A 14,217-nucleotide genomic window follows, 5' to 3' on the forward strand; every position below is an offset into this window, starting at 1 on the left:
CTGATTTTTTTTTTAAATGAAAGTCAAATACAGCTTAATTTGTGTAGTTTTCTTCCTCTTCACTTTTGTCTCCCATACATCACTACTTCAAAGACAGATATGAAATGTTAATTTTAGGTCTCTGACTTTGAATCTGAAATGTATCAGTTAAGAATGATATGGAAAATAATCTGCAGTTTGGGTTATTTTTATAACACATTTTAGGCCTACGAATATAAAATAACCAAAAATGCAAGCATTATCAAATAAAATTATGAAAAAAGCCAAACTGTTTCAAAATCAAACTACAATGGAGAACTAAAAATCAAATTGTTTTTTTTGTTGTTTTTATTTCATGCAAAACCTGCAGACTACCTGCACAAGTTCTTCCTAATTTTGAAATGATAGACTAGAAAAAAGCAACCAGTCAAAATTATCCACCACCAATTGTTATACTACACTAATCAAATAGTGGTATTAACTGTCACCCCTATAGTGCACCTAAAAATGAAGGGGCAAGCATATTTAATGAGGGTATTTGAATACAAGACCTGCAGATTCCATTTTATACATTCAAACCACTAAGACATGCCTGGTCTAAAATCAAGTGATAAATTAATGCAATTCACACTCTGAAAAGACATTATGATAACAAGTTAAATTAAAATTGAGAAAGAAAAATAATGAAAAAATACATGTATGAAAGTTGTTAAAATCTTCAATTGCACTTTAAATAAAAAATGCAAATTCTACGACTAGTAAAAGAAATACTTGCTTATAAAAACATACAACATTATAATGAAAAAAACAAGTAGATATTGAATATGCAAATGCAGGTTCTGGTAAGCCGATACATCGAGAAAATGTCTTCAACAAATGATTTGAGCAGGAATTGTTATCAGTGCTGAAGTCAATAGGCATGTTAATGAATAATTAACTTTGGTTGGAAATCCACCAGGAGCTGGAGTTAGATAATTCTACAACAGGCAGTGTCATTCCTGAATCATTTGCAGCTATATGGTCCATGAGCCAATATAAAAAGATCAGATTGTTTTTTGTTTTTTTTTCAAAGTCAGCACCCAAGTCTTGGAACTTTGTATTCCTGCTACAGATATGCCAGACCACACCTCTGTGGGTCTTGGAAATCCAACACTGATTAATAGAACATATGGTGATCTTGATAATCTTCTCTTGTTTCTGCTTTTTTTGTGGGTTATGTGGTCTTTGATGGACTAGGCCTTTATGGGTTTTTTGATAGTTCAATGTTTTGGTTGCTGCTTCTCCCATGATATGGAATGATAAATATTGCACTATCAACTGTCAAACAGCAGTACCTGAGGGAGCCTGGAAAATATCTTTGGTATTTACACCTTAAATTAATTGAAACACCCTGATTTAACTATCTTTTAAAATGAATTTTTAAGTTAATTCAAAGCAGGATTTGCAGTGGTTACAAATACGGGTACAGGTAGTACCTGGCTTCTAGTACTATACAGGGTATCGGCACAAAAAATAGTTAATAGTATAGCACATGTTGAGAATAATATCGGTTATCACAAGTCCCACTTTCATCATACATCTTTTGGTATTTCAGCTTCAAACATTTATAATTCTACGAAAAGTGATGTGGTAGTTTTGAGTCCATACACCCGTTAATAAGCAAATCTCACTGTAAATATTACCAACAGCACAAAATATAGGAAACTGGCGACTCCCACATTCTAAAAGAGAACATGAATGTGCCAACATGACTGATTACACATTAGTTATGAGTATGTGAGCAAGTCAAACTCTGCATGCCAATGTTTTAATAAGTTACATATTTATCATGGAATAACAACAGACTTGACACCAAACTATAGATAGTAAATTCAATTTTAAAAGTTAAGTTCTTAATTGTATAAGGAAATATTTAAAAATGACCTCAAATTCCCTAGTGCAAGAATTTGAATATTTGTTTTTGAGCCATCTCCTCTTTGGAATTTTTTGTCTAACCCATAGAAAACTGAAATGTAGCATAGAATATTCTTTAATCTTATGGGACCAAAAAGCAATCAATGAGAATTCAGAAATCACTTTCCACATCTACTATTGACATGTTTTAATTTACAGTATGTTAACAGATTATTTTCTGATGGCAAGTCCCATTAAATTTAAATCAAATAGAAAAGCTAGATCCCAAATTATTCATTGCTATAGTCATCATACCATGTAGGCTTACAGATAATTGGCAATTTGATTTGATAGAAAAAAAATTCTCACAAGAACACAATGAGTAATAGTTAAATTTCTAACTACCCAAGTCACATGATTAGGGATACTTGAGTACCACTGGTTTTTATTGCAAACCCTGGTTCAAAGTTGCTTTAATAACATATTTATTGTATCTGCATGTGTTAGATATAAAACTTTAGCAATTATTGGAGAGTTATCAAGTTAAATTTTGTTACAAGACAAATTAGCATTACCCTCATATCTAAGTATCCTACCTATATTAAAATACTATAAAGACTATGATTCATTGCTTTAAGTACCTTTATTCACCAATAATAATTTCTCAGCATTTTAATTCAATAGGACGACTTAATTTTACAATGCATTTGGTTAAACAATCTAATATATAATTTGGGTTTTGTTAGCATAATGTTACACAAGTTGAAAAACAGTATTAATCAGCATTAGTTGATTTAACCATCCCAAATACTTTAGTGTTTATTTAGCAAATTATTTAAAATTATTATATAAAGAACAATAAAAACCTATGTAAACAGAAATAAATATCTCTGGTGACGAAAGGTTTTAAAAAAACAGCATTGTTTGCAGAGAAATATAATGCAAAATATCAAGACAAACCACCACACAGTAAAAGAAAAAGCTACATGTGAATGCACAATATAAAACAAATGTAAATAACTGTTGTCTAGTCTTGCAAAAACAAAATGAATTTGTATTGAGAAAAATTGACTTTTATACAATTAAATCCAAAACAAGAAATGCAACCAGTTTTATTCATTTTAGAATACTGGAACTGTTTTCTCTATTAAATAAAATTGAGAATTATATGTGAAAAAGGTATTTTTTACAGAGTAAGTAAATATTACAATATTATATTGATTAGGCACACAGATCCATTTACTACCTGACATGATGACATAAAAATCAAATCAAGGTCAGTCAAATTATATCTTTGAAACTATCACTGTGTGCTACAAAAGATGTATTTACACATCTTATCTCAATGATATTACCCTTACAAATGTTGCTTTCCTTGTGGGTTTTGAATAAATTCTGCACCTTAAAATATTTAACTTTAATACAGGGTGTTATACAATTCTGCAAATGTGTGCAAAATAACCTTGATTCGATCTTTATATCATTATCATATGTCAAGTGAATGAGACCAAATACGCTTGAGAAATAGGTAAAATCAACACTTGACTTATTCTGTAAGTCAGCATAATTATTTTTATCATACAAATTAGTTTTTTTAAATTTTGAATAATGAAACCAAGTAAAACTTTTTATTAAAGCCATGAAACTTGTATTGAAGTTCTTTTGATTCACATAGTTAGTCATAAAACACTTAAGAGCAAGTTTTATATAAATTAAAATACTCATTTTATTTTTATCTAGAGTATAGTCTAAGCAAAACTAGATTTGCATTTGTTTTTTTTTAATGGAAATGGGTTCATTTTGTGAGCATTTCAGGACAAAGCCTACAAACACTGAGCACAAACGTAAGGTAACTGTGTGGTGGAAGTCTATAAAACAAATGCTAAACTGCAACACATTTATAATTCTATAAAAAAATCTGTTAAAACAGAGCAACTAACATACACAATTAGCTTATATCATTGGTCCCTTTTTACAAGCATTATTAAATTCATTAACGTTTTAAGTATTAGTAATATCATTAAACCATATATTTCCTGTAATGTCATTTAATAGAAGTAAAATCTCTTTTAATAAACTAACTCCATCAGTTTCTTTATTACAAATACTTAAAGCTTTTTATTTCAAGGGCTTCAATAAAATGGAAAAAACTCTTATAAAGATTCTGTAATAATAATTGAGACATTACAAAACAGTGATATGATTCACAACATTTGTCAGCTTGTTTGCTCCAAGTACACTACAAACATCTTGTGGCAAACAGAAATAATTATAGTTTGGGTTAAAGAGATATTTGAAAGGCTATTAATTTTGATTCATAATGTTGCTGTTTGAAGTAGCAATTTTAACATGTTCAGAATTAAATTTGAGAAAAGCTGGTCAGTCATCTAGATAAAACACCTGCAATGCTTCTGCTTCACTCAGGGCCTGGCTGAGGAGAGTCTGGTTGATTGGCTGGATGAGATATTTGGAATGCTTCTAGTTGACAGAGTGCATGGTTGATACGAGATATCAGGGGAAACTGAGTCATGTCAACTTTGAACCTGTTGGCATTGTATACCTGAGGGACCAAGCATAAGTCTGCTAATGTAACAGAGTCTCCTACACAGTACTTTCCTGCTGTAGTTAAAAGTAATTTCTCCAAACCTTTTAAGGAAAAAACAAATGAAAAAAGAATGAAAATTAAAGTCTGCAGTGGCATTTTAAAGTGTCTGAAAAATCTTAGGGTAATATCTGACTGTGCCCCACCTACACCCTGTTCCCACAATTTCATATGTATAATAATTATCTTTTTTTTCATTATTCTCTGGTCTTTTCTCTTTTGTTTCATCATTTACCATCAAAATGCTCATTTTAATAAATTTTATAATTATGTTAACATTTGCTGTTTACTCTATGATAGTGGTTATAGTTGTTAATACATGATACTTCCCTTGCATGCCCTCTTGGAAGCAAGCAGCAAGAAAGATTAGGTAGTTGGGCATAAATACTATATGTTCTTTTTGGTTTGTAGCACTGTATCCAGTGTTGTTCCAAAATACTAACATAATAATGACAAACTTCAATTTTTATGATCTGAATAGAGATAATATTTTCCTTAATTGAAAGCATACTTCAGACTTATACTTACCTCTCTGCACCACTAAGAGCTATATTATCTCACAATGGAATTTTCTACACAAACATTAAACTCCCACCCCTGCATGTTTATTATTGTCAGTCTACAAAATGATTGTTACAATGGAAAATAACACAATCTCTGTTAGCACTAGCACATGATCATATACAAGTGAGGGCATGGAGGACAACATTAATGTCCCAATCCAGAATGGAAGGATGCTTTGGAGGCTTCTGAATCAAGAAGGAATACACAAGAGCAAAGTAGAAACAGAGGAAGTGAAAACATTACCATATTAAAAAAAAAAAACAGTATACAGTAATTCTCATAGTTCTTCTGAAGATATAAAATTTATACTTTTCATTCTCTTGGCTAGGGTTTCATCATCTGTATTTGTCCCTGCATATGTTATGCTACTATGTTATTAAACAATCTAATGGCTGTAGAAGTCAAACCCTATAGGTTTTTCATTTCTGTCTCTATTTCATAAAGGTGCTTATTATTTGTAATTGATCAGCACTGTACCCTCCAGTCTTCAGTATGGAATTTCAGCTCTTAGTTGTGCAGTGAGGTAACATTTCTAAAGTTAACATTTGAGGAGACTGAAGAGTAAGATGAGAAGTTTCACAACATAGCAGACCAACAATGGTAAACTTACTTAATTTGGTATACTTCCTTGAAAGAGGGCTGTAAGGAGCTAGCTAACAAGGAAACACTTGTCTTTGGAATTGGATCATTTTTGTCAAGGAATGGACAGAAGCCAGGTGTGAAAAAGCTGGATCAAAGGAATGACTTTGAATTTAAAATCAACCAGCCTATTCAAGCTGCCACAGAAAGAAGCAGGTGAGTACGAGTGGCAAATTTCTGCTTAGAATGAGCCATCCATGTAATAATGAAATTGCGTCCTCAGAACATAAATATGATGAGCAAAAGTCTGGACTATACAACAAAACAAATAAAGGAGCCAAAGTGAGTCTAAGGAAAAGGGTCTGAAATTGGTAAATCACTCCAAGATAGACAAAACAAAGATAAGGTCATGACTGATGAGATGTCAGGACTTAGAGGTAAGCATTGGAGACATCCATTTTTGTCATCCACAATCCTGGTGGAAAAAGTTTTCTCAAGGTGAGGGAAAAAAAAAAGTCTCCATGGAATTTGGGTAGAGGAGTAAAACAGTTGAAGCAAGATAAATTGATGACTGGCCCTAATCACTTGTTTTCTTGGGGGGGGGGTAACAAAAAAACTGGAATGAAAAAACGTAGAAGGACAGTGGACAGATTTGATTGCTCACTGTAAATCTCAAACCACCTCTGACAGACACTGGCAGGTCATGGGATTTCAAGGAAGAGGAAAGAAAATGGGCCAAGCAGAAACGGGAGGTGGGAAAAGAAACTGGATATTGCCATAGTCTGTCAAAGAAGGGATGCCAGCAAAAAAAAAAAAAAAAATCTCCAATAGTTGAGCTCCTACTGGAGCTAAGTCTACACGGTAGTGACAATTTTACTACATTGAAGAATTAAACTGAAAAAGTACCCTCAATAGAAGGAATGGGTAAGGGTTGGAAGAATGGGGAATGAAAATAATTGGCATATGATGCTCTGACCTAACAAACAGACTACAAAAGCTGTAAGATTGAACTGCTGGCAGGCTTATATCACCCAAGTTTCAATAGTTTCTTCAACTGTACCAAACATGTAACATCTCAGAAAAGGTGCAAGATGCAAGTTCCCTAAATATGTATGTAGAGGGTAAAGTGACCTGAGCCAATACTGCTTTCCTACTCAAAGTCCAAATGACAAAGAAACCATGTATGAAATCCAAAGCCAAGTACAAAATGAAGGCTAATGTAGAGGAGACAGAGGTGAAGGGTATCCAGAGAAAACCCCTCAGGATTTCTGAGAAGAGCCTCCAACAGGAGGTGTATGGAAGAAATATACTATAGAAGGTTAGTTATGGTAAGACAAAAGGCAAGAATATTGGACATTGATAAGACTAATTTTCAGATGGTAATAAAGGGTGTATTGATTAGAAGTTCTCAGGAGCATAGCATACTGATCCCCTTGCTTAACTACAAAACAAATTGATCCATACATACCTGAATATCTGGGGAGGGAAGAAATACCAAAAATGGTTGAGAAGATGATTCATGTAATAAGAAAGGATGAGGTGAATAAGAGCCAGGGTAAAGAATAACATCACAAATTTGAGACATAATCAATGAAGGCCAAATTAGGCCAACGTAATTCCTCAAGCTGCAACTGGAAAGAAATCACAAACCATAGAGGTGGGAAGAGACAATCAAAATCAATGTGATTTTGAAAAATTAACTGATTCAGTAGAAACCTGGGTGATGTTTGGGGACAAAGGTTGACCCATGCTGTGTTCAATCTCCTGACATAAAAGAAAAGAGAACCACCATTGGGTTGCTTGCACCCGAGGTCTGAAAAAAAAACACTGGTCATTAGCATGACTCCATAAGTGGTAAAGGGAAACTAAATATTTAACTCAAAAATAATGTTCACAAATTGTTAAGTGCAGAAATATCACCAAGAAGAAACTGGTATGTAGAAAACAATAAAAAACTCTAAGAGGAACCACTTTGTGCAAAAACAAAACATTTGTCACACTGGAAGCACTAAGAACACAAAAGAAAAGTATGAACTCAAATGCTGGCAAATATGAAGGTTTGGTAGAAGAGTGTAGAGGAAATAACATGTCACATGAGCATTATGCTCATATTAATCCTGTCTTGAGAGGTTACAAGTCAAAGGTCATGTAATTGCATTCAAAATTTTACTGAACTACTATTTTATGAATTTATGTCAGTAAGTTTAGAATCAAAAGGTAGATTATCATTAAAATTTTAATATTATAAACAAGTTATTTTGTTAATTTAAAAAGGTAAATATTAAAAGTACACACCTAAATATGACTTTCTGCGAGTCAAGTGGTATGTTGAATGCAGCACTAGTTAAAATTACATTTTTGTAATGTCAAAATATTAAGTCTATAGTTTCATACAAATTAGGAACCCAAATTATCAATATTGACAAGATACATTATGAAATAAGAACCTCATATCTTTTTGTTTCATATCCTCCACATTTGTAAACCCATTTCCAGCAGCAAGAAAAAAGTTTGATAACTTATTTCTAAATAGCAATAATATATAATGTTTAATTGAAATATGACTGTATATTCCAAAATACTAATCCAGTAAAGCATAGCCTAAACAGAGGCATTTTGTAAAGACTATAGGTCAGTTTAGTGTTATTGGATACAGTAACAAGTGCACATGCACCAAGTCAATGCAAGTTATGTACATTTGGAAGGTCGATATAACAACAAAATAAATATATAATGTTATGAGACTTTAGTCTAAGTAGCTTAAGTTTCTTTTGTTCTCAAATGAAACAATTCATATTTATTTCCTCTTTTTTTTTAAATGATGGCTACCAAGTCAGTCAGCTAATAGACAACACATAGTTAGGGTATAGAAAGTAATACAAAATATTAAGTCTTACTGAAGACAAACACTTTAAATACATTTAGGAGGATTTTGAAAATACACAAATATTTGAAATTTATGCAATGAAGTATAGTTTGTTTGTTTTTTAAACCATTACATGAAGTAACTTTGCACTCTGACTAGTACCAAAACAGACTCAATACATTAGCAATCAAATGTGTATTAAAAATATTTCATTCAAAACAAAAACAAAAATTGATATTTGTGTACAAAAAACTTGTAATCTTGACTAAAAGTGTCCCAATTTTTTTTTTTTTAAGGTACACGTACTGTATCAAACGTTAGTGTGAATACTTAATGTGCGAGAATGTACACACAAAATAGTGTACATTATAATGAGCCCATTGCAAAAGGATCAAGATATGATGAATGACAATTTGCATGAGAGACATGTTGGAATAAAGTAATACCAGTAAGGGAAGACTGCAAGGCTTGTGGTAGCATACAAGAAAAAGCTTAAATATAGAAGGCACCAATGAATGATAATAGCTAATCTTGTGAATAGAGGTAAGTACTGTATTAGACTTTACCTTTGCAAGACTATCGTGTAGTGTAGGAAAACTTAAGAAATGTATGGTGATAAAAATGAAAAAAATACACATCTTTGCCATAGCTAGTTACCTTAAGAAAATATTTACTGCTTTATACAATCATACTGACTATTTCCTACCAGACCCTTCAAACATAACCTTGTTTTCAACCTTTCAAACAAAGCATATAATATCTGTTCTGACTATATCTATGAAATTTTGGAGTGAAGACAAAAGTAGAGTATTACAAATTAATTAATGTCCTTAACTTCTTAAAGTCTACAACAAAAAAACTTATCAAATAAATTAGGACCTACCAAAAGGCACAGACTGTCCAAATATCGTAATTCTTATTACTTATTTCATTCTTAAACAAATATAAAGTTAAAAACAAAAACTACAAATTAAGCTACATGTAGTAGCTATGTTAACATTTAGAATTTAAAATATTTTCAAAATCAAAAGATGCTTTGAACATTGGTATGCACTTGTGGGTTTATATAAATGCTTGTGTCTGCTGTAAAGCTACTATTATTTGTAAAACCATGCATCACCTACAAATATGTATACAAAAGCATATTGTAATTTCAACTAGAAGCATATATAAGCTAACTAATCCACTCGATTCTTGTATCCAGTTGCACAATGAGAATAAACACCACCCCCAATCTTATAGAAAACTTTAAAAATTTCAACTCTAAAAATGGAGAGGCTTTCTTCTGAAATCTGTGATTTCAATGATCACACAACACTAATAATAGCATCAACTTCTTCCTGTTGTCATTAAATGTGATAAATTATGGATTGTTAATGTTTTATTTGACATTTATTTTAAAAGATATGGTGTTTATACTTATATTTAAGCCTTTCTCTATAAAGATTTCTCATAATAATAAATGTTCTTTATTACACACATTTCTTTATATCGTTATTGTTTAAATCTGTCTAAATATCTGATTAAATACACAAACTCCTTCAACACATAAAACCAACCTACACAAAAACTTCATGACTAAAATTTAAAGAAAAACATAACAGAAGTTATACAAACTTTTTTTCAGTAATGTAATCCTCCAGAAACTAAGCACTCTAAAAATCTAATTACATTATTAGATTTTTAATGGTAAAGAATTAACATTCAACAATTATGTACTTGATAATAATTGCATTAGTAATTGAAACATTGTACATGTTTTAAAAAGTTTCTTCCTTACTGTAGAATCTATAAACTTGTATTAAAATAATATTAAATAAATAACAAAGAATTTGCATCTCGTTGAATTCCAAATTTCACTGAAACTGAGCTAGATAATTAGAATGAAAACAAAATGAACCTGTGAATCCTTTGGTTATCCAATATTTTCCCCACTCTGCCTTCTTCTCATCACCTACATACTGAAGCACAACAAGGTTTTGAATTGGCTGAATATCACAAGCTATAGTATCAGCAACAATGTTCACCTACAACGAGATAAAAATAGTCATGGTTGATAAAACAAAAAGTTTTCAGATTTAATTCTATGGATTATATAAAATAAATGTGCTCATGTACAAGATACTAAATACTATAAAAAACATTTAAAATCATATTATATACTATTAAGTCACTAAAGCAGAATATTAAAATACTAAAACATAACTTGGGCAAAATAACACCATAATACTAAATGTTATACTGTAGCAACATGAATAACATTTGTGTCTGGAATGGTTTTCTATTTTCCTACATCTCATTATTGTAATAAATTTAATATCTATGTTTGTTTCAGATTAATATTGTTGGTTTGCTACAGTCAGTATACTACAAGCCTTATAAGCTATAATTGTGATAAATGCTTATTAATCATGAACATTTATTGATTTTGAACATCACAAATTGTTCAACTTCAGAAAATTAACTTTGAACTTTGGTATTTCTATGAACACATTGCATAACGTTAGGGGAAAAAAAAACAACTAAGCAGCAAGAGTTAGCTTACCCATTAAGTAAAACGTATTAATATCAACATAGAAAAATAAATTTGTTGTGAACCAGCAATAACATTAAATTCCAGACCACATAGAAGACTCAGTATGGTTTGTAAGTTTATTAAACTTTTGTACAGAAACCAATATTTCTAAAAACTATTTGTAATAACCATTACTATAAACTGTATTGTTTATATATCAAAATAAACAAAATTGTACGTAACAATAGTAGGATAAATTATAATATCTAACATAATAAATTAGTGGCTCATCCATGACCTGAATCAGAGACAAAATATGATCTAAATTGAAATCTTAATTCAATTTATATTTATCAGTGGCAACAAGATATGATCATGTTTGGTTATCAAAGTTATCTTGAATCACCCTATTCAAATAACTAGAAAGATATAACACAATTGAATTGCTTGAAATTTCTTAATTTCTAATTCTAATATTTTGGAAGTCAGTGAGAAAAAATAAACTAGAAAAAGCATATTATTAAAATACTAGTCGATAGTGACCTTATGTCTGAGGAAGCATTAGAGGAATATTCTAGCATCTCCACTAGCTAACCAGAGATGAGTGACGAAGATAAAATTGAAATCTAGCTAAAATTCAAACAAATCAAGCTTGAATAACCTTGTTTCATAGCTGAAAGAGAAAACATCTTGAGGCCAAACAAGCTCTCAAAGCTGAGAAGCAAGCCCACACTGAAGCCAAGAAAAAGCAAGCCCATATTAAAGCTGAAAGAAATTGAAATTATATTCAACTCTGAATGACCAAGGCAAAATAACAAATTTGAACTCAATTGACATATTAAAGTACTACCGTTTAATGACAATGAGGTTGATAAATATATCCAATATTTTGGAAAGGTTGCCCAAACCATGGAATGGCCTACTGAAAGATGGTTATTATTATTATTATTATTATTATCATTATCATTGCCAATTGTTTTAATCAGTAAAGCACAAGAAGCTTATGCTGCTCTCACACTGGAAAACTGTACAGATTATGATAAAGTTAAAGCAGCTATTCTCAAAGCATACAAATAACTACTGGAGGCTCATCACCAAAACGTTTTGGAGGTTATCAAAATCAAGATAGAGACTTGTAGAATTCTCTCAAGAAGAAGAGGTTTATCTCAAATCAATCATGTAATTCTATGCAAATTGGAAACAGTTTTTGACAAACTAAAAACAATGTCTAACTGAAGAGTTTAAGCACTATACAAGTAATAATCTCAAAATGTATTTGGATAAAAAGAAAGTTGAAACACAACAGGAAGCAGCTGCTCTCTCTGATAAGTACACATTAACACATAAAACCACTATTCATAAAAGGATATTCTTACAATCTCAGCAAAAAACCAATATCCGTCCATTTCCCTGAAGTTGAGGATTTTCCTACAAACTACAGCTCCTCTAGTTTGAAATCTTCTGAGACAGGATAAAACTTCAAAATAATCAAAGCCTGTCTCCCATTTTTGTGAAATTCTGGTCATGTTATGCCTGGGGGGGAAAAAAAAGGCAATACTCAGTGTGTTTGTGTCCACATCTAAAATGTAGGTTCACCAGATCACCCAATGTTGTTGATTTGGCTGTTGTAGTTAAGAAGGAATTTAGACCTTTTGTGTCTGACAAACAGACACTACTTATCCCATATGTATTCTACATGATACTGGGACAACTTTATTTTATTATTATTATTAGAAGATATACTGCCTTTAGAGTTCAGTTCTGCTACTGGTGAGTATTTTATTGCTCAGAATATTGAGAATGGCTTTGTTAATGTTTTTCTGCACAATATTTATTTAGCATCAGACCTAGTTTTAGGACCAGTTATGGTTGGAGAAAGATCTACATTATTATTGGGGAACAATTTAGCTGGGGGAAAAATTGTTGTTAAACCCAAAATGGTAAGTGAACCAATCCCTGTTTAATCTAAGGATAATGTTGTTGTTGAGGTGATTTCAGATGCATTTTCCTTATGTGCTGTAACTTGAGTTCAAAGAAATTAAGCCAAAATCAACTGATAGACACGTGTTCAGAGGATGTTATAGATTTGTCTCAGGCATCTGTGGATCCAATAGGGATTTTGTGAATAATTGTCCTACAAATAATTCATTGATGATTGACAATGATGTGCAAGAAGGATCTCCTTCAGCTGGTGAAGTTCCATTTACAAGAAGTAAATTGACCGTCACGCAAGGAAATGTTTCACAGATCTCTTCACTAGTTGAATATGCACTCCAATTAAATGAGAAAGTTCAAAATGTTGTTGTTTTTTTCAAAAATGGTGTGCTAATTGAGAAATGGAAAAAAAAAATCACCAGAAGTACTACCTTCGAATGACTGGACTGGTTTATCAAATCATTGTTCTAAAAACATAGTTCTGATACAATGAAAGTGGTCCATGAACTTTGAATGGAAGGTCATTTGGGTTTCAACAAGACATGTGACAAAATTGAGACATTACTTTTAGCCAAAAATTACAGAAGATATTTCCCAATTTTGTAAAAACTTCGCATACCTGTCAATTGGTCAGAAAACTTAACCAGAAATTTCCTTTTGTCCCATAAAACCTGTCCCAGTTTTTGAAGTCATGTGATTATTTATTGTGTTGGGCCTTTATCAAAAACTTGATTAGCAAACCAGCATTTGTTGAATATCACGTGTGCACCCACTTGATTCCCTAAAGCTATGCTCTTAAGAAATATTTTAGCTAAAAAAATTTAACACTTTGAATTTCTTTGAGCAAGCCCACCAAAGTAAAGAAAGTAATCAGTCTGATCAGGGATCAAATTTTATGTCTGGGTTGTTTCAACAGATTGTTTACCAACATGATGCTAAACAGATAAAATTTATTGCATACCATCCTTAATTGTAAGGTACTCGAGAGATTCCATTTTACCTTGAAAAAAATGTGATTTATTATTTTGGACTTACTGTCCTCATAATGAAAAGGATTGGGGTGAAGAAATTAAATTATTATTTGCTGTTTGTAAGTCAGTTCAGGGGTCAGTAGGATTTAGCTCATTTGAGTTGGTGTTTGGCTATTCAGTGTGTGGTCCTTTGAAGGTGCTAAAGGAACAATGGTTGGAAGACAACCCCAAAAGAAATAAACTCACTAGATTACATTTCCAAGTTTTGGTCCAGGCTGTTAGGTGCTTTTGAATTAGCTGTAGAAAATTTGAA

At 31.6% G+C, this 14,217-nt stretch overlaps 1 protein-coding gene across 2 annotated transcripts in view; it reads right to left on the bottom strand.

Moving 5' to 3' along the window:
- Positions 1 to 2,496: 2,496 nt before the first annotated feature.
- Positions 2,497 to 14,217, bottom strand: part of LOC143233719 (maleylacetoacetate isomerase-like) — a 53,834-nt gene continuing 42,113 nt past the window's right edge. For both annotated transcript variants that reach the window (XM_076470273.1, XM_076470272.1), the window contains exons 6-7: positions 10,384 to 10,510; positions 2,497 to 4,518 (exon numbers count right to left, since the gene is read on the bottom strand). In XM_076470273.1, coding sequence (XP_076326388.1) covers positions 4,289 to 4,518; positions 10,384 to 10,510 — 357 coding nt within the window. In that variant the 3' untranslated portion in view covers positions 2,497 to 4,288. The remainder of the gene's footprint in view (positions 4,519 to 10,383; positions 10,511 to 14,217) is intronic.

Source organism: Tachypleus tridentatus, chromosome 12 (genome assembly GCF_004210375.1).
Source record: "Tachypleus tridentatus isolate NWPU-2018 chromosome 12, ASM421037v1, whole genome shotgun sequence".
NCBI lineage: Eukaryota > Metazoa > Arthropoda > Merostomata > Xiphosura > Limulidae > Tachypleus > Tachypleus tridentatus.